Raw genomic sequence first — 26,637 nt, 5'->3', positions numbered from 1 at the left:
GTTGATCGCACAACCAGGTCGTGCATGGCTTTCGCCTAAGCTCCTCACTCCCAGGATTGAGCTGTAGTTCGCCGCCGCCGCCAGCTCAAAACTAATTTGGCGAGCGCAGGCACGACGACACGCCCCTAGGCCTTGGCCCTTGTGCGGAGCTTCGACTTACCCGACGAGGCAGATCAGGCCCTATCGACCCGAACCGGCCGAGAGCGGCACATATGGGAAGCCGAAGAAAGTTTGCACGCGGGCAGGGGCGAGGGCGAGGTCCGCTTCCGGGCGCACTCGATGTCCCGAAGTAGACGCCGTGCGCTGGCCGCAAGCCCGCGGAAGGACGCTGTGGGCTGTGGCCGCTGGCTGCCGCCAGGCCACGCCCCCGGCCAGGGCCGCGCGCGCCAGGTGCAGGCCAGGCTGTCCAACCGCCACCGCCGAGCACGAGCGAATGCACAGCTGTGTGGTGGCCCTGCGTGGCTGCATCCGCTCGGTGCAGGCGAGCCGCGGCCACTGGGCGGCGTAGAGCTCCATCGACACCGCCATGGAGGAGCTGCAGGTCGACCGGAGGGCGCTTGCGTCCAGGCTGCTGTGCAGCACGGCCCCACGCGTGAGCGTCGCAAGCACCCAGGGCCGCACCGCGAGCGACTCGCCCGCTGGCCGCCGCGACCGCTCGCGTAGGCCGCAGAATGCCGCGTGCGATGCTTCTCCCCGCCTGTGGCCCGTCCGCGCGCTCCGCGGCACCCTGGGCTTCGCCACGGACGTCCGCTCACCGCGCCGGTCCCGCGTTCGCGTCCGCCGGTCCTGGCCGGGCCGGATCCGGCCCGGGGACGCCAAATCGGGCGGCAGGCGAAGGCGCAGGTGCACTCGGCGGATCCGGTGGAGCAGGAGGTAGCGCCAGCCATGGGGGCGGCCTTGCCCCGCGGCCACACGCTGTAGTCGCTGACCAGGAGGCCCTCGACGCCACCAGCGGGGCGGGGAGGAGAGATGGAGCCCGATGCTCCGCCGCCGCACCCTACCGCATCCGCATCCGCCAGCCCTGTCAGCGCCGGATCCGGGGCGGGGGTCGCCGGATCCAGGCCCGGAGGACACGGATCCGGCGTGTCGCCGGACTTGAAGCTCGCTGCCGGCCATCCAAGTCGTGGAGAAGACAGAGCTCTGGAAGAGGAGGGGAGGAGAGGAAGGAGGAGAGGGAAGTTGCTGCGGTGGAGCCTTTTTGAGCGCCGCAGCGGGCCGCCGCCACCGCTAGCCAGAGAGCGGCGGCGGCGGCGGCCGGGAAGCAGTCGCGACGAGGACCCTGGCGACGGCGGCTGTAGAGCCGCCGAGTCGTCCACGATGATCCTCCTAATCAATAGTCAATAGATGCTCATCAACTAAATTAGCTTATAGCTAGGTAGCCAATTGATTTGTTTTGTGGAATCGACTGTGGTGAATGTCAAACAAGAACTGCAGAACTGTATTTTTCTCTTCTTTCTGATATCATTATATATACTTATTAAAAATGTGTTGCATATTTGCTTGTCTATTCTGGGGTGCTGCTAAGTGCAAACTGCAACCAGCAAAGGGGAAACATCTTGTTCATTGTCCTATGCATGGTCATCTCTCAGGAACTCCATGAATAATTGGGTTATCATCATTTCAGGTTAAGAAACACATTTAGCAAGGAGAAGGCCACACGGGCGGTATTTTTCTCGATTGAAGCTCCACTTCATGTTTCAAGTGTCCAAGTAGTTGATCCTGTCACTGGGTATGTATATGATAATTGGTGGCCATGTGTTACTACCTACAGAGACATTGCTTTTATTCACTTCTATGTTTATAAAAATAATCTGTCAACACTCAAAACAATGTTTACCGCAGGAAACCATGTTAGGTTGGATATAAGTATTTGGAAGATGGGACCAACGTCAGGATCGCAAGAGGAATGAATGCATCTGGTGCTGCGATACCCCGGCCGGAAATTCTGAAGGAGAGAAGAAAACTGAGACCCATCAGCTTGTTCGGAGGCCGTAAACGATCGTGGATTATTTACTGCTGCCTGGTTTGGTGTGAGAGGAAAACACTGTTCCGGCTGGAAATTTACGATCGTTTACGACCAAGCGAAATGTCACGTATGCCTCATAAAAACTTCTTCCACACACTAATGGTGATCCACATCATGCAAATCTTGTAAACACAAGTTACATGCTCATTATACACTGCTTTTCAAGGCACATTAGTTCCTTACACGATGGTGTCGCTAAACTAAATGGAACTCCATGTGCTGTGAAATTAAAACAAGCACATGCAATCTATATTTGATGTTTCCTTTATTTACCCCTCCAGACAGTTTTTTTCGGCACTGGAATGCTATACATACTTGGTGACAACTGATTTCCCCATAGTCACTGCAGTTGCTTGTGTGAAAGAATCATTATTGCAATGTATGATGTCTTCCATTTATCCAAGTGTTCAGTTCATCAGAATTCATCTATTGTCTGAGAATGCACTGCCTTTTTCCCTGAGAAATGAAATGCAGTAATTTTAGGGTGCTTGATACATTGGCTCTGGAGTTTACCCTGTTTTTAGGTTTCAATTTTTTAAAAGTATAATACATGGGAGACATTGAAGTATCACCTTGGTTATTTGTTGACTGTTACTGACAGTTCGCAGACTAGAGAACTTGGCAACAGAAATATTTAGGTTTAGAGCTTGCCAATACATATATATATTATAAACAAATGCAACAAAAAACCGGCAGTTCTTGTACTAGCTCAACACAGTTTGCTATCATGTCATACATTAAGATTTGGCGGGAGAGTTCTTTCTTCCCCCAAAAAGTCAGCATACATAAGAGTTTATACAAGCGTTGCTACCTACTGCAACAACTCTACGTCGAATTCCAGTGCTGTAGTCACTGTTCCCTCCTCTGCTTCGGCTGTCAGTCTGTCACCACGGCGTCTTCAAATTTCCAATGCCTTTTGCTCCGTTCCCCTTTCCTCCATCTCAGTCTCACTGCCGTCGCCGCTGCTATCGTGGATCTCTGCAGCAAGGGTCGCTTCGTCGTCCGTGCACGCAGGGGCGGACCCACCATTACAGCCGGGTTGTGCGGCCGCCCGAGTTGGCCGGCGGCGTAGACCCCCGCCCCCCTCCCCCACCACCACTACCTTGAGCGCTCAGGCATGGCCGCCGACCCTCCGTGCGAAGGATGCTGGTATGCGGAGGTTGAAGAAGAGTAGAAGGCCAACGTCTCTTCCTTAGGTTTCCTTTTTAGCCTATGCATCTTCACAGTTCTTCACGGCAGCCACATTGCCTTTTCGATTCCTCCCTAGTACCTGGTATATTCCTAAATCTTGTTTCCTGAATCACCATCGAAGTCTTGTTCTCTGCTATTATTGCTTGTTTTCCCAATAAATTCTCGTTTCAGATCTCGCTGCAACAAAGATTTTAAGCTGCTGCCATTCTGTTCGGTTTCCCCAATCTGTTCTATTGCTGACTTCCTCTCAATCTAGGTGCTAAATTATGTTAAGACCTAGTTTTATTGCACAGTATGTGTACAGCCATCCACATGATTTCTTGAGGCTACGGTGAGAAGAACTCTGCTTCGGTGCACAGGAGTCAGGACCTCCGTCAACAGAGTGACTGACGCCCTGTTCGCTTGGCTTGTTTGGCTGATTTACAGTTGAAATACTGAGTTGTGGTCAGCTGTTTACAGTTGAAATTAAAAGTGGTGCCAAGGAGACAGCCATTTGATCCCAATACAGTATCATATCTGTTTATGGTCGGTTGTAGCCTTGTAGGCAAGGGACTAGACTCCTACTTTTAGCATCCACTGAACTGTTTGGATCAAAAGTTTGCTCCTGAACTGAGAAACATTTTGTCCTTTATGCCTCTGATTTCACAGTTAGTGATAAAAATTCGATCTTGATTTGGGATTCACATATATCTTAAATTGACAATGCAAAATTCTTCTCTTACTTTAGGATAACACCACTATATATATAGTGTTTTTAGATAACTGTTCTTGGTGGCTGATAAGCATGTTTTCTAGTACATACTTGTTCCTGTTTGTGTGATTGTTTAGTCCTGCATTATTTGACGAAACTACACCATCATGTATTGCAGTTTTCAATTTTCTTCTTACTTGCTTGTTTTGTCAAACACGTAGTTGATTTTGGTCTTGTGCTGAAATGTAGTGCCCCTTGCTGTTTCTGAACTACTGAATGACTGGAAGCAGACATGTTCTTATATTGTTTAGTTCGTACAAGTCAGTTATCACGTTTTACTCTTATATCACACTGTAATGGGTGTATGTATGCTACCATCTAGTATTTAATGCCAATAATATCACCTTATATATTCATGCTCTGATTGCTTTTGCAGATCATGCGACAAACGATGTTGTGAAAGAGGGGGTCTTGACATAGGTATGAGGTTTTGTAATGCTCATTGGTGTTATATTTCAGACTTTGTATCCATAAAGTACTTTCTCAGTTGCATAAAATTCAATAGGATTTTATCAAATCTGCAAGGCAAACGAATGATTGCAGAGTTTTTGTTGGCTGTGAATGTTTCTGTTGATGAGAAGATTTTTGAAGCAATTCACCTTATGTTCGGTACACATTGTTCAATTTTTTTTACCTTGCCATATTCCAGATCAGGTTGAAGTCGTGTACATCCAAAGATGCCAGTAAATTCCTGGAAAAGTCCTTGGAAATATCGATAACACTGTGTCCATTCAAACGAATAAAGTCAGTGAGGATCTAACATTTGCCAACTTCTTATCAGTGACCTTTCTTTTTTTTCAGCCCTGTAAAGCTAGATGCAACCATACTATAGCCAATATGACAAGCTGGTCTAAACCTATGACTGTTTCCTTTTTCAGAACTCATGCTCATCGTCACAGTACGGTTCACCAATCAGACATTCTAAGTGCTTACTAAGTTCTTAGACAAATAGATCCACTCATCTTAGTGGTTACTAAGTTGCTATACAAAATTTGTTGTCCCACCCAAGCCCAAAATGTATTCATTTTGCTTCCAGCGGGGTTGGTTTGTTTCAGTTATGTTCAGAGTAAGGCATTCATATGCATATGTTTGCATTCTTCAGGGCCTCTTGTCAGCGAAACAAATGTTGTTTTTCCTTGGTTACCTCTTTATCGAATGTCTCATTCCTAGCATATTTATTTTCTTTATTTTCCCTTGGTATACATGTTGCACAAGGTGTAACCATCTACTCCAACTAAACCAGAACAGAGCAAGGCTCCCAGTGCCTCTGTGCAGATCATGGAGTAGAGACCAAATGTGAGCATTGCAGACTGTTGTATTTTTGCAGATCTTGTTATGCTGTTGTATTTTTGCAATGTAGCCCATGGTTTCAGCACCGGCTTTTTGCAGATCTGGTGGGGCAAGTCGGATGAGCTAGATAGAGTAGGCACTCGGCAGGAGGAGAGGGAGAGGAAGAGGAACCAATTCAATCCGATCCGCTCAAAGCGGGCCGGGGCGGCGGGGCGTCCGTGATGAGTTTCCGGCGGCGGTTCGTGTACCTGGTGATGAACAACACCCAGCAACGGGACTTCCCTCTGCGCCGCATCGACGCAGCCCGCCTCTTCTTCCCCAAGGGCGAGAGGCCCCCCGTCCCGCCGCCGCCGCCAGAAGACGCGCGCCTCCCGCCTCCCGCCATCAGATTCAGCGCGCCCACCCCCACCATCGGCACCGGCACCAGCACCAGCAAAGGCGCCATGGAGTTCATGCTCCTCCACGGCAGCAGCGGAGGCGGCGGCGGTTGGAGGAAGCGGCACAAGGTGGTGGCCACTGACCACACGGGCCGCTGCGTGATGTACGACCCGGCGCGGGGCACCGTCCGCGCCCTGCCCGAGCTCACCCCCGCGCCCAAGGTCAGGCCTGCCGCCCTCCCCGTCGGCGACGACGACCTCTACGTCATCGACACGCACTTCAACCGCGCCTTCAGCCGGGACGCCGCCTGCTTCCACGGCCTCCTCTTCGATCCTGACGCCGCCGACTGGGATTGGCGCCCGATGCCGCCGCCTCCGTACGCGCGCACCTACGACCCTGACAGCCAGCGAGTCCGCGCTCACATCACCTCCTACGCGGTGGCGGGCGGCGGCGGCGGCGCCAGTGTCTGGGTGTCCAAGGACGGTCTGGGCACCCACTCCTTCGACGTCGGGACCGGCGAGTGGGCCAAGGCCGGCGACTGGGTGCTGCCGTTCTGGGGCCCCGGCACGTACGTCCCGGAGCACAAGCTCTGGTTCGGCCTCTTGGCCGACAAGGTGGAGGACGGCGTCGTGTGCGCGTCAGACCTGACAGCAGCACCGCCCGCGGCGCCGCGCGTCCTGTGGAGGGAGGAGTCCCCGACGCCGCCGGAGTGGCAGGGCAGGTCGACCTTTCTCGTGCACCTTGGCTGCTCCAGGTTCTGCCTCGCCAGGTTCTTCAAGATCGTCCGCGGCGGCCCTGCAGGCGGCTCGCCATGCGTCAGCAGGTTCGCAGTCTTCAGTGGACTCGAGGTGGTGACTGGCGGCCATGGCGACGGGGAGGGGGAGGAGCTCCGCATGGTGAAGCACAGGTCTCTACGGTACAACCTTGTCAACAAGCTGCTCCATTGGGTACTCTAGTCGCCTGCCATTGATGTCGATGAAGAGGACAGAAAACCAAACATAATGTGTCCACTCAAACTATCATACTCCTAGTTGAAAGCTGACGACTTTCATCACAGTACCTAGGGGAGGAACATATTTCAATGGTCAATATTATGACCAATTCATGAAAAACATACCGGTTTTTGATATCTATACATGCAATTGGACCATCGATTCCCGGATATGGATATATCGGACTTTGTGGATGGAGCACCGCCCTTGTTATGTAAACGCCCCTTCGTCACTCTTGATGCAATTGCACCATCGATTCCCTAAAAATGTTAAGCCTGAACTGCCGGGGCTTGGGGCGGCCCGAGGCAGTTCAAGAAGCCCGGAGCCTCATTCAGATGCACCGCCTGCTGGTGGTGTTTCTGTCAGAGACGCGTTTGTTCAGCAATAATGTGGAGAGTCTGCGAAGGGATTTCGGCTTTCCAAATGGTGTTGGTGTTGGTAGTTTCGGTCGCGGGGGAGGGCTGGCTCTCCTCTGTACAAATGAGGTCTGCGTGAAATTGCAGACGTATGACAAGCTCCATATAGATGTAATGGTAATTGATCCAACCTCTGGTGCCGACTTGTGGTGCTTCACCGGCATCTATGGTGAGGCACGGAGAGACCGCAGGTACCGTAGTTGGGAGCTTTTGGAGTTCTTAAGTGTCCAGAGCGATGCCCCGTGGATATGCGCGGGGGATTTCAATGAAACTCTGGACGCTCGGGAGCAGTTTCGTGGATTGACGAGATCAGAGCGGCAAATGGACAGTCGGCGCTGGGGTGGATGCAGGTTTCTTTCAAGGAATGGGAGCACACTGTCTTTGGATCAGTCAGGAGGGATCTGAAGCGTCTCCACCGGGAACTTGAGGAGGTGAGACGACGATCCCTGTTTGCTGGTCCGTCCCAAGAAGAACGCCGGATCATGGCCAGAATCTCTGAGTTTCTAGCTAGAGAGGAAACTATGGAGATGCAGCGGTCGCGGATTACTTGGCTAAAAGAGGGTGATCGAAATACTAAGCTCTTTCAGGCAAAATCAAAGGAACGAGCCAAGGTAAACCAGATCGTTGGGCTGCGATCGCCGGAAGGCGCGTTGATTACAGAACAGGAGGGGCTTGAATCTTGTGAAATTTTTGCATTTTAGTCCCTTTTGAAAACATTTTTTATAAAAAGATCTATGCCAAAACGTTTGCTGAAAATAGACCATTTTTTAAGCGTCTTAGAACATGACGCCAAGGTATGAGGGTCGGCGTCGACTGACACGACGCCGAGGTCTTGCCACGTCCCGGACGACCCCGGTCGACGACGACATGGTGGCGCATGGGGTCTGACACGTCGGCGTTGTGTCAGCCAACGCCACAGGCCCAACCTCGGCACGGTGGGACTACACGCCGAGATATTGGCACCATCCGGCGCGCGGCCCAGGCGGCCCAACAACGCTTCGTGGCCCAATAGCTCGGCGCGGGGTCACTTAACACTGAGCCACCAGACTCGGCACGGCCCGACTCAATGCCGAGGTCTGGACTCTTGAAGCCGCGCCGCGGCCCCCTTCTTCTTCATCCCTCCATTCTGAAAGCGGCGGCTCTCTGTTCGTCTCCCCCCACGGCCCCCACGAAACCCTAACCCCCAAATGCGACCCTAGGTGCCCGGATCTCGTCTCCCGAAGCTTCCTCGAGGTAATGGTCCCTCCCCTCCTCCAATCTATCCGCGTAGATGTGCTTGCATTGTCTCTAATCATGTGAAATCATGGGTGTATGGTGTTTTGGTATATGTGTATTTGCATTTGCAAAATATATGGCTTAGGTTGATTGAGTGCATTATTGTTTAACTGTTTTATGTGCTGAACATGTTAGGTTAGTTTGGTTTCTAGTTATTTTGGTCATTAGGGTTCTTTGTTTATTAGGGTTAGTATGTATTTTAGTTATTTGTTGGTCATTAGATTTCAAATTTTATGACTAGAAATGATTATGTTGTTGGGGTTGAAAAAGATGAAATGATATATTTTAGTTTCTACTTATTGGATTGAAACTCGCATGATATATTGATATGTGACACTACTTGTTGTGTGATGGCTGTAGATGGATAAATTAATGAGGTTGCATCATGGAGGCCGTATTGTTAGGACAAGAGATGATAGTTTGGAATTTCTAGACATGTGTGAGGAGTTGTTGATTTTTTCTGAAACACCATCTTTGACCCAGTTAGTGGAGCGAGTGAAGGTTAAGTTAGGCTGGAATGAAGGAGACGTGCATGTTCAGTTTGAAGGTGTCATAGATGTTGGGTCATCGAAGAGTCCTCGGATCAAGCGGTTGCTCAAAATTACAAGCGAGTCTGAATGAAATAATTATAAGACAGTTGTATTGGCCTCAGAAGTGCGATCTTTGGATTTAGTAGTAAGGAGTCCGGCTTAGAAAATGATAACTTCAAAGCATGTCCATCTTCCCCTGCTCACATAGGTTATGGTCCTTTGTCTGAAGAAGAAATACTTGTCACACAACTAGGCTACGGTGGTGGTGAAGTGTTTGGATCGCTCGAGCGTGATGGAGGTTGGTTTGAGGGCGGTGGAGATGAGGAGGAGAATGCGGTTGCCGATGGTGAGGGCAATCATGATAGTGATAAAGAGGATGATGATTATGTAATTGGTGATGCAGAAGAAGGTTTGGACGACGCTAGCGGAGACTTTTCTATTGAGGATGAGCTTAGCGACAAAGATGATCTTAGTGGTGAAGAAGACTTTGGTGATGCTAGGGCTACGAACCGTTTTGACATGGAGATAGCTGGAGATGATGAATCCTTCGTAGAGGAGATAGCCGAAGACTCTGATGATGATTGCCCTATTGGTCGTCTTAATTTTAGGGAAATAGAGATATTGTCTAGGGTCTTGCCTTGGAGAGATCCACTAGTTGGTGATTTCGAGGACCTTAGCCATGGTCACAGGGCAGTAGCTGATGGTGGGCCAAGTGATACAACAGTGCCTGATGTTAGCGGTTGCCTCATCATACGGAAGGGCATATTGTTTGCTACCATGGATGAGTTGAAAACATGGTTGCAAGAGTACTCCATTGTACACAACCAACCTTTTAGGGTCATCAATTCATTCAAGGAGAAGAGGTACACTGTTGCTTGTGAAGAACAATAGTGTGGTTGGAGAGTATGTGCTAGGAAGACGAAGGTAGGCAAATGGAAGATTACCTCAATGAAGCAACCACATGTTTGTGCCACTGCTGACGCAGAAGAGAACCATCTGTAGCTCAATTCTAGGTTCATTGCAAGGTAGTTATGCCCCGTGGTGAAGCATTACGTAGAAAAAAAAATCAATCCAAAGTACCTTGCAACGAATGTAAAGCTACTAACACTACATCACCATACCTCCCAAATAAGCTTTTCATTACAAACCCTAAGCAAATTTGAATCCCAACAAATACAAAATTTAACTCAATGATTATAAACCAGAACATATACAACAACAACAACAACAACAACCATACATTTGGGTCATTCAATCATTTGAACCACCATACATTGCACGAATGACATGAACATGAACCAAACCTATAATGCCAAGTTAAAAAAAACACAAACAACCGAATCTAAATGGATGAAATGAAAGAGAGGAAAGAGGAGTACCTTGGCAAAACGTCAAAACCCTCGATCTGGCCTCCCAAGAGCTGGATTTAGGATTTAGGGTTCGTGGGAAGAGAGAGGGAGTGGCAAATGGCCACCTGCTGGTTCTGAATGGAGGGAGGAGGAAGAACGGGGCCGCGGCGCGGCCTCAACTGACCGAACCTCGGCATTGAGTCGAGCCGCGCCGAGGTTAGCGTCTCGGCGTCAGCTGATCGCACGCCGATCTCTTGGGCCACGAAGCGTTGTTGGGCCGCCTAGGCCGCGCGCCGGATGGTGCCAAGAGCTTGGCGTGACTCCCCACCGCGCCGAAGTTAGGCCTGTGGCGTTGGCTGACACGACGCCGACGTACTGGGCCCCATGCGCCAGCCCCGGAGTCGTCGGTGACGTGGCAAGGACTCGGCGTCGTGTCAGTCGACGCCGACCTTCGTACCTCGGCGTGATTTCCTAAGACGCTTAAAAATGGTCTATTTGTAGCAAAAGTTTTGGCAGTGGTCTTTTTGTAAAAAATATTTTAAAAAGGGACCAAAATGCAAAAATTGCACCTTGAATCTTTGGCCTCTTATTTCTATAGGGACCTGTTTACGGCCCAGCCGGACCCGCGCCCAGAAGACATCCTAAGCCGAGTACCAGTTCGAGTCACAGGATGTGATGAATGAGTGCATTGGAAGCCCACTTCACAGCCCAGGAGGTGGAGCGGGCTCTTTTTATGATGGGCGCAAACAAAGCCCTAGGCCCCGATGGATTCACAGCAGGGTTCTATAAGGCCCATTGGGATGTTGTGGGGCCTAGCATCACAAATGCAGTTTTGAATTTCCTGAATGGTGGGCAAATGCCAGAAGGTATCAATCAAACTGCTATTGTGCTTATCCCGAAGATAAAACACCCTCAGGATCTAAAGAATTTTCGACCAATTTCTTTGTGCAATGTCATTTACAAGATTTGCTCTAAAGTGCTTGCTAATAGACTTCGAGTTTCCTGGATGACATGATATCTCCGGAGCAAAGCGCTTTTGTACCAGGGTGACTGATCAGTGATCACAGATAATGTGCTCGTCGCATATGAGTGCATTCATTATCTAAAGAGGAAGAAAGGGAAGACCGGGGCGTGTGCAATCAAATTGGACATGGCGAAAGCATACGACCAGGGTGGAGTGGAATTATTTACAAGGAATTATGCTTAGTTTGGGCTTTGCCGAGAGCTTTGTTAATACCATTATGAGATGTGTGTCTTCAGTGGCTTTCTCAGTAAGGGTTAACGGCAATCTCTCGAGGCCCTTCAGACCGACTAGGGGAATTCGACAAGGTGACCCTATATCACCCTACTTATTCCTTTTATGCTCAGAAGGTTTATCTTGTCTCTTGAAAGAAGTCGGACCTCTGCATCTGTCGAGGGGGGTTCGAGTGGGTGTACATGCCCCCATGGATTTCACACCTTCTTTTCGCGGACGACTGTATAGTCTTCTCTGAGGCGTCGAGAAGGGGGGCTGAAAGGTTACATCATGTCCTGGAAATCTATAGCAGAGGATCGGGGCAGTTAGTGAACAAGGACAAATCGGCAGTGTTCTTTAGTTCAAATTGTGATGAAGATGCTAAGCAAGAAGTGAGAACAGTGCTCCAAATTGAGATGGAAGCACTAGCTGAAAAATACTTGGGCCTACCTACTGCATTGGGAGGGCAACAAAGGAGGCTTTTGAATATATGCCCAATAAATCAGAGGCCTAGTGGGGGGCCTGGAATGGGCGAGAAGCCAGTGGCGCTGGTAGAGAGGTACTTCTCAAGTCAGTGGCTCAAGGGGTTCCTACCTATCCAATGAACTGTTTTCTGACCGAATTTTTTATTTTTTAACCCTTTTTTGAATTTTTTTCACAAATATACTTCTGTAGATATGATTTCACAATCTGGACCCTTAGCTTGGCGTCATCGTTGGTGGCGCCGAGCTTACACGTCTCGGCGCCATAGATTCTGATGCTTAGGTCGGGGCCACGTTGGCGGCGTGGACACTGACATAGCAACCAGCTCGGTGCTGTGGATCTTGGCGCCAAGCTCGGCGCCATGGAACTTGGCGCCGAGCTTGGTGCCGTGATTATTGGCGTCGAGCCCTGACTTACGTATGGGCCCTCCCTCCCTTTCTCTCTTTCTCTCTTCCTCTCTCTCTCGAGCCAGGTTCCATGGCGCCGAGCTTGGTGCCGTGATTATTGGCGTCGAGCCCTGACTTACGTATGGGCCCTCCCTCCCTTTCTCTCTTTCTCTCTTCCTCTCTCTCTCGAGCCAGGGCGCCCGCAGCCACCGCGCCCTCGCCGGCGCCCGCCACCGTGCCCGCGGCCCGTGCGCCCTCGCCGGCCACCGTGCCTGCTGTGCCCGCCACGTGGCGCGCTGTCCCGCCCAGCCCGGCCGTGGCCCGCTGCGCCCTGCCTTGCCGCGCCACTCGGCGCCGCGGCTCGCCCCGCCCCACCCGTCCGCGGCCTGCCCCGCCCTGCACGGTCCGCCGTGCCGTGCCCGCCCCTACCCACCATGCCACAGCGGCCGCCGGCCATGTAGGGCTGGTGACTGGGGCCGCCTGTCCCTGCGCGCGGGAGCTCTGGCCTAGGCGCTCCGGTGGCTTGCTGTTGCACTCCATCGACGCTCCACCGACTGCACAGTAAAGTAAGTTATTTTATTCATTTGAATTGGTAATTTAGTACTTAGTTAACAATAATTAGGGTGTAATAGGTAGATAGTTATTTAGATAGATATATAGATACTTATGTTGGTAGTTAACAATAGTTAGGGTGTAATAGGTAGATAGTTAATTAGTTTACAGGCAACATCAGTCCGTTCCGATCGAGATCGATTTAGATCGACCTTATATCCTTTCAGTCCGTCGTTCGCTTTACTATAACATGACGTTTCTTACTCTGAGCGACGGATTATGCTTCATCGACTGTTTTTACTTAGATCTTGATCGTACATAGTACAGCGGTTAAGGCATGAATAATCTTGAAGAGGTTTGCTGGCTAGTTGAATCTAGTTTATAGTTCAGCATTATGGCTGTAACGATCCGGTCGATCCCCACTGATGGCACTGTAGATTGGAGGATGCTAGTTAGTAAATTTGTTCCTGGTTAGGCGTGACCTTAGCTGTTTGCTATGCCTGCATCGGCTAAATAGCCGATCGCCTGTGCGTTAATGCCTACGGTGTGCGTCCATGATTCTGTTAAGCGTGAATAGATCTGTGTACTTTAAGGGCTTGATTCGTTGTCTTTTTCACGGCTGCATCGATCCGGTCGAACCCCACTGTTAGAGATAACAGGTTGAGTCTAAGAAGTCCATAGGTTTGTTCACGTGAAATAATCGATTGTTCACACGCTGTAGTCCTCTTCACCTGAATCGGCTATTTTAGCTGATTCATCCGAGCCTTCACGTATAGCATGTCTTTCGGAGAACCTGTCGAAGTATGGATGTTTTTGCGGATTCTTCGGTTTTAGTTTGTTACTATCATCGTAGCTGCCATCGATCCGGTCGAACCTCACTGTTGGTGGTAACAGATTAGAGTCAGAGCGTCTGTAGATCCGTTTGTATTAGATAGTCGATTTGTTCACGTGTTATATCTTTTTCTCGTTAGATTCATCGGCTCAATGATTCATACTGATAATATCCACCTAGCTGATGATCTCATTTACATATACGTACTGTACCTGTTAACATAAAATTGATTGCTACCCACGAGCTTTACAGTCCGTAACAGCCGATTTCTGTGTGGATCGGCTATTTAGTCGCTCTTCCCGTCTGGCTGCTCCTGAAGTGGCACACTTGGAACTGTCCAGGCACAAACCGGCACGTTCCACCTTAAATTACTGATAAACTTTCTCTCCTTGTTAATTGCAGGGTCAAATTGACTGTCACGTCTTGGGAGGAATACGCAGGATCGATCATCCCTGCGTTGAAGCCAGATGGATCTCCAGCTCCATCGAGTAGACCCTTCCGGCTTGCTTGTGTGCCCGGCACATTTTCGTGCCGACAATGCCTTCATTTAGTGAGATGATTGCAAGGGCTCGGGAGGAGCTGCATTGCCTTGGAGATGATGATGATGGCATTGCAGTTGAGGGTGTACTGCTCCTAGGTTCTTCTCCCAACATCCTCAGGCGAATGATCCCAATTGGGTGTGCGGATCAGTGGGAGAACTATGTGAGATCGGCTATGAAGAGCCAGCTGTAATGTTTAGACGTGGTTGTGCGTCGGGTGTTAGTTGATCCCATCCCTCATGGGGTTTTCCCACCAATGGGTCAACAGGCACACTTCGACCCTCTCGTCCTGGAATCTGATATGGATGTGGAGGTTGCACCTACGGTTCCCGATGCTCAATCTGCCTCCAATGAGCTAGTTGGAGATGCTTGTCAAACTCATGATGTTGTGGCATATCCTCCTCATGAGATCCCTTTAACACAGAATCATCTGAGTAAGTGTCTTGTCCGCATGGTTATTGGGAGCTTACCCCATTCCTTACATCTAATTTTTCATTCTTTCCTTATTTTTCTACTTATGTTGCAGTAGACATTCCTGACAATGTGGATGTGCCCACTGTTGCTGCGCAAGTGCTCTGTGGAGATGGATTCTGTGGCTCCAATAGTGTTAAAATTATGAACGATTCGGAGCCATATGAGATGGCAAGGGCTCTTGATTCTGATGATGATTGTCCTTTTGGAGAGCTGATAGAGAGTGATGTTGAGATGCTGAGGCGTATCTTTCTCGGCCGCCGTGATCCAAGAGTTCACGAGTTCAGTGATCTTGCTCATGCTGATCAGGCGTGTGCAGAAGGACGTGATGATGGGCTCCTAGAAGCTCCTGAGGCCGGCCCTAACATGGTAATTGAGAATGGAAGGGTATTCAAGGACCTCCCTACATTGAAGAGGTGGTTGTAGGCGTTTGCAGTGATACGAAAGAGACCTTACAAGGTCTTAGCATTCACGGCGCCATAGATCTTGTCACCGTTCTCGGCGCCAATAACCACGGCGCCAAGCTCGGCGCCAATAACCACGACGCCAAGCTCAGCGCCAAGATCTACGGCGCCGAGCTCGGCGCCAGGATCTACGGCGCCAAGCTGCCTGCCAATTTATCGCCACGTCTGCGTTGAGCCCAAGACCTAGACGCCAAAATCTATGGCGTCGAGACGTGTAAGCTCGGCGCCACCAACGATGGCGCCGAGCTAAGGGTCTAGATTTTGAAATCATACCTCCAGAGACATATTTGTGATTTTTTTTCAAAAAAAGGTCTAAAAAATAAAAAAATTCAGGGTTTTCTGATCCCTAAAGACACCTGCCGGAAAATGAAGTCGGTGATCTCTAATTATTGGTGGGGCAGCTCGGTGGATAATAGACATCTCCATTGGCAACGTTGGGAGCTTTTGACGAGACCCAAGGTGCAGGGGGGCATGGGATTTCGAGACCTCAGGCTATTCAACTTAGCCATGTTGGGAAAGCAAGGATGGAGATTATTAGAAAATCTGGATTCATTGTGTGCGAAAGTCCTTAAAGGCAGATATTTCCATGACACTGACTTCCTGTCTGCAACTAGAAAAAAGCATGCTAGTCATACTTGGCGTGCGATTCTGGAAGGAAGAGAGGTGTTGAAGAAAGGTTTGCTGCAAAGGATTGGTGATGGCAGAACAACAGATATTTGGCATGATCGATGGCTACCAGGACATTTTGGGGGGCAGCCGATCGTTGTGCCGGATGAGCCACAGGTCCACACAATGTCTGACCTGTTGATGCCAAGTGGAGGTTGGAATGTGAATCTTATCAGACAGACTTTTGTCAATGTTGATGCTTATGCCATCCTGAGTACGCCGATCAGAGGCGCTGGGGAGGATTCCTGGGCATGGGAACCGGAACGACACGGTGTATACACGGTCCGGTCAGCGTATCGATTGATATATGATAATCAGTTTCAGGCTCTGAATGATGGCAGGGCGTCAGTGTCTGAGAACAAGGTTTGGAGACGAATTTGGGGTCTATATGTTCTACCAAAGGTGCGAGTGTTTTTGGTGGCGAGTAGTGAATGGTTTCCTACCGTCCAGACGAGAGCTACATCGGAGACATATTGAACCAATTCCAAATTGTGAGACCTGTGGAGCAGATGAGGAGTCCATTAAACATGTGTGTATGGACTGTACTGTAGCTAAGAGTTTCTGGGTTGAAGTGAAGAAGCTAACAGGGGCTAAATTACCAGAGCTGAACCCTATTACCTGGGCACATGATTTGGTGAATCCAGAATTGTGCCCTCCAAAGGATGCAGCCATCTTTCTCTGTGGTATGTGGTCGCTGTGGATGGCGAGGAACAAGCGGCGACATGGCGAGGCAGCTTGGCCTGTTCGATCAGCAATACAATGGGTGAAAGATACGGCTTTTGATCTTTGGCAAATGGCTCATCCGCCGAAGACTCCGAAAGTGACAACAGCGGTTCATCTGCAGTGGCAAAAACCGGCTCCTGGGTGGATTAAGTGCAATGTTGATGCATCCTTCTTTGAGGGGGGTTGCACAGGAGCGACGGGTGTGGTACTTCGTGATCACGATGGACGCCCGCTGGGAGGTTTAGCCAGGTGGTATGAGCACTCTCTGAATGCCCTAACATCTGAGGCAACGGCTTGTCGCGACGGGTTGCAGTATGCACGACTGCACGTGATAGAGGGTGTTGCAGAATCATTATAGAGACTGATTGCCAGGTTCTGGTAAGCCTCTGGGAGAACCGTACAGGGCAACGATCGGAGGTTCATCCAATCCTACTGCAAATGGAGGAACTCTGCCGGAGTTTTGATGAGTTTAGATTATGCCTTGTTAATAGAACCTATAATAGGTTAGCTCATGAGTGTGCTAGATTGGTGTCTCATGAAAATCTGGTGGAAGAGTGGCTTATAATTCCACCAGGTTTACGAGCTACCGCTAATGATGATTGTAATCCTGCTCATGGCTAATACAAAACTCCTGTTTGATCTAAAAAAAGCTGTAATTTGGAGGGCCTAGCCCCTTCCACCCACCGGCCTTACTGGGATCAGGGGAATGAAAATCAGGTGAGGATCGGTTTGAATCCCTGTCGTTGACCTCAAAAAATTTGCCCTTTTTTTTCTTCTTTCTCAAGAAGCTAGCCACAAGCAGAAACAAATGTGGCCACATCATGGCCGACAAGGTAGAGTGGTATAGGTAGTAGACCTAAGATTAACATATCTCCCAATATATAGTGCTGGTTCCAAAGTTTCTTTGAGAACGCTTGACGTGCCAATGGATGTTGGCACGACGACAAGCTCGATGCTTGATCGGTTGGTTGGTTGAGTGTAGTAACTCCAGTAGACACACTACTACTACAGAATAAGCTATCACTGCCGACCCTATCACTACCGGAATTTTAAAACCGACACCGATAGATGCATCACTGCCGGTTTGTAAGAAAAAATGCTATCACTGCCGGATTTTCTAACAAACCGACAGTGATATATATTATCACTGCTGGTTGGTAATAAAAGTCGACAGTGATGTCTATCCCTGTCGGTTGCATTTCACAGACCGACAGTGATCCGTAGGCTCCGAACCAGAAATTTTTATTCAATCCTGGTTAACTCGTTCGGCCACCGAATCCACCTCGCTCTCTCTCCTCTCTCTCATATCTCTCCCCGCTCTCTCTCCTCTCTCTCATATTTCTCCGCTCCTCAGACTCCTCCAGATTTCCCCAAATCTCCGTGAGGCCACCGCGGGCGCGAGGCCGCCGTGGGCGCCGGCAAGCGGCCGAGATCCCGGCGCGGCTTCTTCCTCCTCCCTAGATCTCCCCACGCCTCCACACTTTCCTCTCCTCCGTTGCGGCCATGAGCAGTAGCTGGCCAGCATGCGCTCCGGTAGCTCCGTGGCTGGAGGCCTAGAGCGCATGCGCTGGAGTCGAAGGTCCCATCCGCCGCGCAAGCCACGACGACATGGATAAAGACGCCGCAAACGCCTCCGAGGTGAGTCGCCCTGGCCTATCCTCGTTCTTGCTTTTTATTCCTTTTCTCCATCCGTAGATTGCGCCTTCCTGATGGCCTGCCTCTCCGTGCGTGGTTTCTAGGTGCTGAAGGGGGCTCAAGGGGGCGCTACATCTGTGGTGTGGAGAGGAGCTGCAGTGGACCTGCGCTGGAGCTGTGCCGGACCTACAGCGGAACTGCGGCCTACCCCTCATGCTGTTTGCGGCGACTTGGCCTACCCGGCGGCATCCCCAATCTCCCCCTCCTGGCCTCCCCTCCCCTCCCTCTATGTTGTGTGAATCAATTTGTAGATGAGTTATTTTATTTGTGTTGAACCCTAATCCTTTGTCTGTGATGTACGAATCGATTTGTGGATGGGTTGATTTGTGATGTGTTGAACCCTTCTTCGTCTGCGATGCACGAATCGATTTGTGGATGAGTTTTTCTGATGGGTTGAATCCGTCCTTTCTGATGTATGAATTTTTTTCTCGGATGAAATGCTTGATGTAGTGGCGGCGGTAGCCAGCGAGCATGGTGGCGGCAGCGGCGGTAACGAGCATGCTCCAGCCAGCATGTTTGTTGGATTGCTTTTTTTTGTTTGTCTAAACCTTATCACTGTCGGGTGAAGTACCGGCAGCAGTAGCCAGCGAGCATCACTGCCGGTATGCCACTGCCGGTTCAAAATCCGGTAGTGAAGGGGGATTTTGAACCAGCAATGATGTCGAAAACTGGGGTAGTGACATGAGCTATATGGTAATAAATATGGTAATATTTTAGGAGAGTATCTGGTTAGATTTTATGTGATCAAATCTATCAAAGTAATGGCCATGTTCACTTGTCTTATGAGCCGTACTATTTCAGCGAACGAACAGTGTTTTTCTCTCACAATAAATCAGCGAACAGTACTTTCAGCTATGACTTTTCAACAAAGCGAATAGGCCAATGAATTTTTGCCCACACCTACGGTGATGGTTGTGATCATTTTAGAAAAATACTAAAAGCTAATAAATGTTTTTGCTTTTGTGAACCTTAAACTATGTTGAAATTCATTTAGACCTTTTTTCCCTCTCTTACACGTCAGGTTACATTGACCTACACATGGAGGCGGTGGTCCGACTTTGTATCGGACTCGGATACATAGATCTGGTCTTTGTATCATAATCATGTAGGACACGGACGTGTGAGCTCAAAGTGAAAGATGATTCTTATTGGACGTGGACACATGATCATGAATCAAGACTTGTATCACCAGACAGATGATGACATTACAACTTTTTTAGATTAGATTAGATGTAGAAATATGCTTCTAAAGTGCAGACCAGAAAGCTCATATGCAAATTAAACTGAAGTATAGTCAGCACTCAGCACATGGCCATGTAATACGACATCTTCGAAGTATGCGGCGTATATGCAGGCGGAGTACATAGGGCGCACGGACTTTGCCCACATGCCAGGCTGCTTCCATTAAAGATTTTCAGATAAACGTAAAGTGCCTAGCTCGATGGCCGGATCACGTGTGCTAATCAAGAAATTTTTCATATACACGTATATGTATATTTACATGGTCATACATGATGGAGTATGTATTTTGAGATAAACTTGAAGTGCGTAGCTCGATAGCGGAACCACGTGTGCTAATCGAGAAGCAAGAAACCATTTCAGATACACATATACATGGTCTGCGGAGATAAACTTCACAACTGGAACGAGGTTCTTTGCCGAGGGCCGGATACGCTCGGCAAAGAAGCCTTTGCCCTCGGCAAAGGCTTTGCCAAGAGTTGCTCTCGGCAAAGGCCGGTCGGCACAGTACCTCACGGCAAAGGCTACTTTGCCGAGAGCCGCATCTCGGGCTCTCGGCAAAGGATTTGCCGAGGGTTAGTCGGCCGTCGGCAAAAATTTTCGCCGTGACGGCGAGAGGTCACGGTAAAGTTGATCTTTGCCGAGAGCCTTAGCAAGCTCTCGGCAAAGAATTTCTGAATTTTTTTTCCAAAAAACTTTGCTGAGCGTCTGTCAGAAGAGCTCTCGGCAAAGAATATTGCCAATTTTTTTAGACATTTTTTTGCCGAGAGCTATGGCTCAGCTCTCGGCAAAGGCTTCCTCTTTGCCGAGCGCATTTTGCCGAGCGCTATGGTCATGCGCTCGGCAAAGCTGGGATTCTGTGTGTTCCAGAATTCCCAGCTTTGCTGAGGGCATGACCATAGCCCTCGGCAAAGCCACAGCTAGTTTTAATTTTTTTTTGTTTTTTGCATTTCCAGTCAACAAATAAACATATATATGACATCCACATCACAATAAGCACATCCACATATCAATAACCACATCCACATCACATAATTCACATCCACATCACATAGAAGTCTCGAAGTTCGAAGTCACAAACAAATCTCGACACATAGACAACCACAAGTGTAAAGTTCGACAAGCAACATAAACAAGAGGCATAGGAGGCGCCAAATTGGTCACGGCGACGGTCCGGGCTGAGAAGGCGCCGCGTGCGATCCTGGGGAGTTGACGAGGAGAAGGTTAGGGTCGTTCGACGCCGTCGACTGATGCTACACAAACAAAGAAGATGCAGAACGTGTTAGACAACATAAATAGATAACCAAGCACTACATGTACTTTTTACCACCACGACCACACCACGACCACCACCACCAACCACGCGACACCACGACCACACCACCACCACCACCACGCCACCACCACACTACTACTACCACCACCAACAAGCACACCACCACGCCACCACCACCACCACCACCACCACCACGCCACCACCACCACCACCACGCCACCACCACGCCACCACCTCCACCAACCACGCAGCCACCACCACGACCACGCCACCACCACCAACCACGCCGCCACCACCACCCACCACCATCACCACTAGCACTAGGTTTCACTAGGTTTTACTAGGTTTCACTAGGTTTGATATTTAGAGAAACTAAAATATTTATCATACTCACCGGAGTAGAATCAAGCTGAGGTGGAGGTGTAGCCTGCAGCTGACCGAGCAGGAACTGTGGGACCATTCCACCTTGGGTCATCGCAAGACCCCGCACGTAGGAGAGCACCTCTACCAGCTGCCGCTGATCCTGCTCCTGCTTGGCCTCTAAAGCTGCCAACCTCTGCCGCTCGAGCTCCCGCTCGGCCTCCAAAGCTGCCAGCCTCTGCCACTGCTGCTCCCGCTCGGCCTCCATCGCCTGCAGTTGTGCCTGCAACATTTGACGCCAATGTTTCAAGATTGCGGAGCTAAGGACTTTCATGGGGATTCCAAGCTGCTTCTTCTGCCCATCACTAGATTCTACCTTCACATACCTAGAGGACTTACACTTTGGACAATACTTTGCTTCCGCGTGTTCTTTCCTAAAGAGGACGCACCCGTTCTCACAAGTGTGTATCTGCTCATACGACATCTTAAGAGCTTTGAGGAGCTTTACTGACTCGTACATGTTCTTCGGCAGCGCGTGATCTACCGGAAGCAGGGTCCCAAAAACTGCCAGCATACTATCGAAGCAGTCTCGACTCATGTTATGCATGGACTTTAACCCCATTAAGCGTCCAATGGCATCGAGTTGAGAAACATTTGTCTTGTCATGAAGGGGCCTCTTAGCCGACTCCATCATGCGATAGAATGCCCTTACGGTTTCCTCTGGCTCCTGCTCCTCGGTTTCGTCCGTACATCGTTCATCGAAGTGTGCTTGGTGGAAGTCATCCATCATGTCTGGTACCCCGCCATCACTATCAAACTCCTCCAAGCGTGGCCTCAATGCCTCATCTCTAATACGATGGCCTTCACCATGGCACACCCACCGGGTATAGTCTGGCATAAACCCAAACTTGCAAAGATGTTCCTCAATGACCTTCCTGGTTTTCCTATTCCTGTTTGCACATTCGCTGCAGGGACACCACACCTCTGTCATTGCTTGAGCACCCACACCAAATGCTTTGTCCAAGAAATCCTCAGTCTTCTGTATCCATTCACGAGTGACCTGATTCTGACTATGGCGGCCCGTGTATATCCAATCACGGTTATCCATCATCTACCATATATATAACAGAGTAATATAACCATCAATAGCATATGCACCACTTGCCTACTATCTAATAGGTAGGGATAGGTCCTAATCCCACCTGCGGATGCGTAGATGAGGTTAGTTTCCATGCTCCGCTCTAATCCGAGATAGAATTTCGGTAGCACATCCCCGCTATTCTCCCGATACACGTCCTGGAAGGGAGAGTGTGTATCCGGAGAACAACAGGGAGGTGCTGCCGAAACCCCATCTTGGACCGGACCGGACCATACAAACTAAACCATCTACGCATCCGCGGGCTGTCCAAATAACATGGACAATTCGAAACAGATACGGTCGCAGACATGCAGAGATCCGCATACCTACGACCGTATCTCTTTTGGACGGGAGACGCCTAACTGGTTTACATGATCTAGCTAGGGTTATGGACAAAGGGCTTATACCTACGGTGGCGGTGGAGTGGAGAGGTGACGCGGTGCAGGCAGACCCGAAGGAAGACGCTCAGGGTACTCCGGGTCCCCTCCGTCGGGCTCTTCTGTGCAAAACAAGAAACACAATTTATAAGTTCAAAATTTCGGCAGAACCTCCCCTATACGGGGAGGCTTCCAAAACCTGCAAGGAAAAAGACGGCACGATGGCCGACATCCACAATTTCGGCACGATGGCCGACACAACGACATATGGCACGATGGCCAACACATCCACAAAAGGCACGAAGGCCCACTAATCCAGAAATGGCACGAAGGCCAGCAACAGGCGGGAGGGGGGCTTTACCTTGGGTGGCAGTGTAGTCGGGCGACGCGGAGTCGGGATCACCCTCGTCTTCGGCTAGACGCGGGGAAAACGGCGACGACCGCTTGGCGTGACGCGACGACGTGGGGGCGTGACGGTCGTCGGCCTCTCCTTCTCCCCTCCTCTCTTCTCCCTTCCTCTTCTCCCCTGCTCTCCTTCTCCTCTCCCTCTCCTTCTCCTCCTCTTCTCCCCTCCTCCTCCCTTCTCCCCTGCTCCTCTTCTTCTCCCCTTCTCCTTCTCCTCTCTTCTCCCTTCCTCCTCCAAATGCTCTCTGCACGGTCGGCAGGGGCGCGCGGGGCCGGCCGGGGGAGCGTGGGGCCGGCTAGGGATGCGCTGGCCGTGGGGGTGGGCCACCGGCGGGCGTGGCCGGGGGGCGACGGCGGTGCCCGACCACCGGGCGAGGCGGGGGACGACGCGGCTCCGGCGGCGTGGGGATGGGGCGGGGGCCGCCTCCGGCGGCGCGGGGATGGGGCGGGGGCGGGCTACGGCGGTGCGGTGACGGGGTGGGGGAGAGGCTGCGGCGGCGCGGGGGACCGGCGGCGGCGGCGGGATGCGGCGGCGAGAGGAAGGGGATGCGGGGCGCGCGGGCGAGAGGAAGGGCTGAGTGGGCCGTTAGGGTTTTCCGGCCTGGTCTATGTGGACTGGGCCTTTGCCGAGGGCCCAGATCCGGGCTCTCAGCAAAGTTTTTTTTTAAAAAACTCTTTGCCGAGAGCCCTTTGAGGCTCTCGGCAAATACAAATTTTTTTCCCAATTTTTTTCTGGTGGCTAACAATAATATTTAAAAGACATATTTAAAATTTGGAGCTTTTTTTATTTTATTAGCTATATTTAATAAGTTTATTTCATTTACTTGAATTCTTCCCTGTAATTCAAATTTGAACTGCAGGTGCATCAAATATTGGAATTGAGTGATTCAAAAAATCATATTCATGGTATTGCATGTGGTGTGAGACCGTATCAATTGACAGATGCCAAATTTGGTCGCACGTCGCAACTTGCTCGAAACCCACTCAATTTTTTATCACAGCCTATACATGCGTTGAAATGATACATCGACAAGTTTCGTGAATTTTGGACTTCGTTTCCATTTTATATAATTTAAAAATACTTTACACGCAAGTTCCTCGCCGTGTTCCATGAAAACGATGCGCCAAATTTGGCATCTGTCACTGGATACGGTCTCACACCACATGCAATACCATGAATATAATTTTTTGAATCACTCAATTCCAATATTCGATGCATCTGCAGTTCAAATTTGAATTACCGGGAAGAATTCAAGTAAATAAAATAAACTTTTTAAATATAGCTAATAAAATAAAAAAAGCTCCAAATTTTAATATGTACTTTAAGGTACAACAGTAAAACCAGGGAAAAAAATTGGAAGAAAAAAAAAATTTACCGAGGGCACAGAAACGACACTCGGCAAAGTAATTCTTTGCCGAGGGCCAAATTCTGACCCTCGGCAAAATAGACGGCAGGTGAAGGCCGTTTGCCTGCCGTCACAGGTTTACCGACGGCCATGTTTTGCCGAGAGCCGGACCTCGGCAAAGATAAACTTTTGCCAACGGCCTTTCTTTGCCGACGGCCAGACCCTCGGCAAAGAGCCCGGTTGCCCAGAGGAATTCTTTGCCGACGGTCAGGCCTTCGGCAAATATGGTTTTGCCGACGGCCTACCGTTGCCAAGGGCCGACTCGTGACAAACTTGCCGAGAGCCCGATATTTAGCTCTCAGCAAAGACGCTGGCTTTTGGCAACGGGCCTGTTTCCGGTAGTGCTTGAAGTGCCTAGCTCGATGGCCGGACCAGGTGAGCTAATCGAGAAGCAAGAAAACGTTTCAAAATCTCAGAGCAGCAGAGTCCCAGTGCCAAAGCAAGTGGCTCGACACGACGCGCGAGTCGAGCAGCTCGACGATGGCCGGTGCCGTCACGCACCGGGGCACCTTGTACTGCCCGACGGACGCGCCGCGGGAGACGACGGCGTAGTCGGCCACCTCCTCGAACGTGCCCGGCCGGACCACCCGGATCTCCAGAGCGCCGATGGAGCCGGTCCCCACCCGTCCCTCGCTGTACGAGTAGCTCAGCGCCTCCTATCTCCAAGCAGCACCGGCCCAGCATGTCGCCGCCGTCCACCACCAAGCCCGTCGACGTCGTCCCTGCGGCGGCGGTGGCTGAAGAGGAAGATAGCATACGCAGCTCCCAGTACACGACGTAGTGCCCCGGTCTCGGCGCACGTCTGGGTGGTGTAGTCCGCCACGCCCGCGCCGCGCGGGACGAGCAGCGCGGCCGACGCGCGCTGCAGCTCCGCCTCGTCGGTCCTCTCGACGTCCACGGACAGCAGCACGTTGCGGCGGCGCAGGAACCGGAACTCCGGCGCCGCGTTGTGGAACCCCGACACGCGGAGGACGTCGCCGACACGGTACCCGTACAGCCCGCCGTAGGTGGTCACCACCAGCTCGTATTTGCGCCCGGACTCCACGCGGGCGAGCTCCGCGAGCTGGCTCGCCGCCGTGGCGTCGTCTGCGACGTACGTGGGCAGGAACTCGAAGTAGGCCATGTTGGGCATGATGGTGTAGGACGCCTCGGCTGGGTCGCTGCCGGACATTGGCCGGAGGTTGAGGCCGAAGTAGCACTCCGAGGACCCCTAGACGGTGGACACGATGGGTATGCCGCCGCCGCTGTAGTAACGTAGCGCCGGGACGTACTGCGTCATGGTGCCGGCGCTGATGGCGTCCAGGTACTTGGCGTTCGGCCAGAGGCGCGTGAGGATGCCGGCCCAGCAGTCACCTGATTTTTTTTAAATAATATTTTTTAATGATTAATTGTAAATCTAAAAGCTGCTTTACAAAAAAATTGACATATAGCATCCTTTTGGCTTCTCAATGGCCGATAGGACACGTCTTCTCACAAGGGACTACGGGGCAGCCGAAAGCAGCGTCCTGTCGGCAACTGGAGGGCCGATATGTATTCTGTCGGTTATTGGTGGGCCGACAGGTCCAGTTCGGTGATATGCTAGCCTATGAGCGCGCCGGCTTCGATGTCGTCGGCGAGGTGGCCCCAGTTGCGCTGCAGGAAGGAGACCGTGCGGACGAGGCTGTACCCGAACGCAGGCAGCTCGATCGATCATCATGCAAATAAAATAAAATAAATCGATTGGGTGCAAAATTAAGCAACTCATGACACTGACTTCCTGTCTGCAACTAGAAAAAAACATGCTAGTCATACTTGGCGTGCGATTCTGGAAGGAAGAGAGGTGTTGAAGAAAGGTTTGCTGCAAAGGAGTGGTGATGGCAGAACAACAGATATTTGGCATGATCGATGGCTACCAGGACATTTTGGGGGGCAGCCGATCGTTGTGCCGGATGAGCCACAGGTCCACACAATGTCTGTCCTGTTGATGCCAAGTGGAGGTTGGAATGTGAATCTTATCAGACAGACTTTTGCCAATGTTGATGCTTATGCCATCCTGAGTACGCCGATCAGAGGCGCTGGGGAGGATTCCTGGGCCTGGGAACCGGAACGACACGGTGTATACACGGTCCGGTCGGCGTATCGATTGCTATATGATAATCAGTTTCAGGCTCTGAATGATGATTGTAATCCTGCTCATGGCTAATACAAAACTCC

General features: G+C 50.6%; 2 protein-coding genes across 5 annotated transcripts; one reads left to right on the top strand and one right to left on the bottom strand.

Annotated features, from left to right (window-relative positions):
• The first annotated feature begins 1,595 nt into the window (after window positions 1-1,595).
• On the top strand, window positions 1,596-6,771 carry LOC136504735 (uncharacterized). 4 transcript variants are annotated; one of them, XM_066499718.1, is made up of 5 exons: window positions 1,596-1,729; window positions 1,843-2,093; window positions 4,345-4,388; window positions 5,184-5,264; window positions 5,358-6,771. In XM_066499718.1, the coding sequence occupies exon 5, from the start codon at window positions 5,480-5,482 to the stop codon at window positions 6,590-6,592; it is 1,113 nt and encodes a 370-aa protein (XP_066355815.1). In that variant the 5' UTR covers window positions 1,596-1,729; window positions 1,843-2,093; window positions 4,345-4,388; window positions 5,184-5,264; window positions 5,358-5,479; the 3' UTR covers window positions 6,593-6,771. The 4 variants fall into 4 exon arrangements, with proteins under 4 accessions (XP_066355815.1, XP_066355813.1, XP_066355816.1 ...); XM_066499716.1 differs by having other exon boundaries at window positions 1,843-3,299; window positions 4,345-5,264; XM_066499719.1 differs by having other exon boundaries at window positions 1,843-4,388; window positions 5,212-5,264.
• Window positions 6,772-24,848: 18,077 nt separating this feature from the next.
• Window positions 24,849-25,615, bottom strand: LOC136503016 (probable indole-3-acetic acid-amido synthetase GH3.9). The gene is made up of 2 exons (XM_066498233.1): window positions 25,217-25,615; window positions 24,849-25,100 (listed from the first exon to the last, which is right to left on the bottom strand). Exons 1-2 carry the CDS (start codon window positions 25,613-25,615, stop codon window positions 24,849-24,851), a joined length of 651 nt encoding a protein of 216 aa, XP_066354330.1.
• Window positions 25,616-26,637: the final 1,022 nt, after the last annotated feature.

This window comes from Miscanthus floridulus, chromosome 14, assembly GCF_019320115.1.
Source record: "Miscanthus floridulus cultivar M001 chromosome 14, ASM1932011v1, whole genome shotgun sequence".
Lineage (NCBI taxonomy): Eukaryota > Viridiplantae > Streptophyta > Magnoliopsida > Poales > Poaceae > Miscanthus > Miscanthus floridulus.
This window is presented reverse-complemented; position numbering and strand designations above follow the sequence as displayed.

Excerpts from the sequence above, each read along its gene's own strand:
- LOC136504735 (XM_066499718.1), top strand. The coding sequence starts at position 5,480 with ATGAGTTTCCGGCGGCGGTTCGTGTACCTGGTGATGAACAACACCCAG.
- LOC136503016 (XM_066498233.1), bottom strand. The coding sequence starts at position 25,615 with ATGTCCGGCAGCGACCCAGCCGAGGCGTCCTACACCATCATGCCCAAC. Across the intron at positions 25,101-25,216 it reads AGACCGGGGCACTACGTCGT|GAGGCGCTGAGCTACTCGTA; the intron begins GTACTGGGAGCT and ends GCTTGGAGATAG.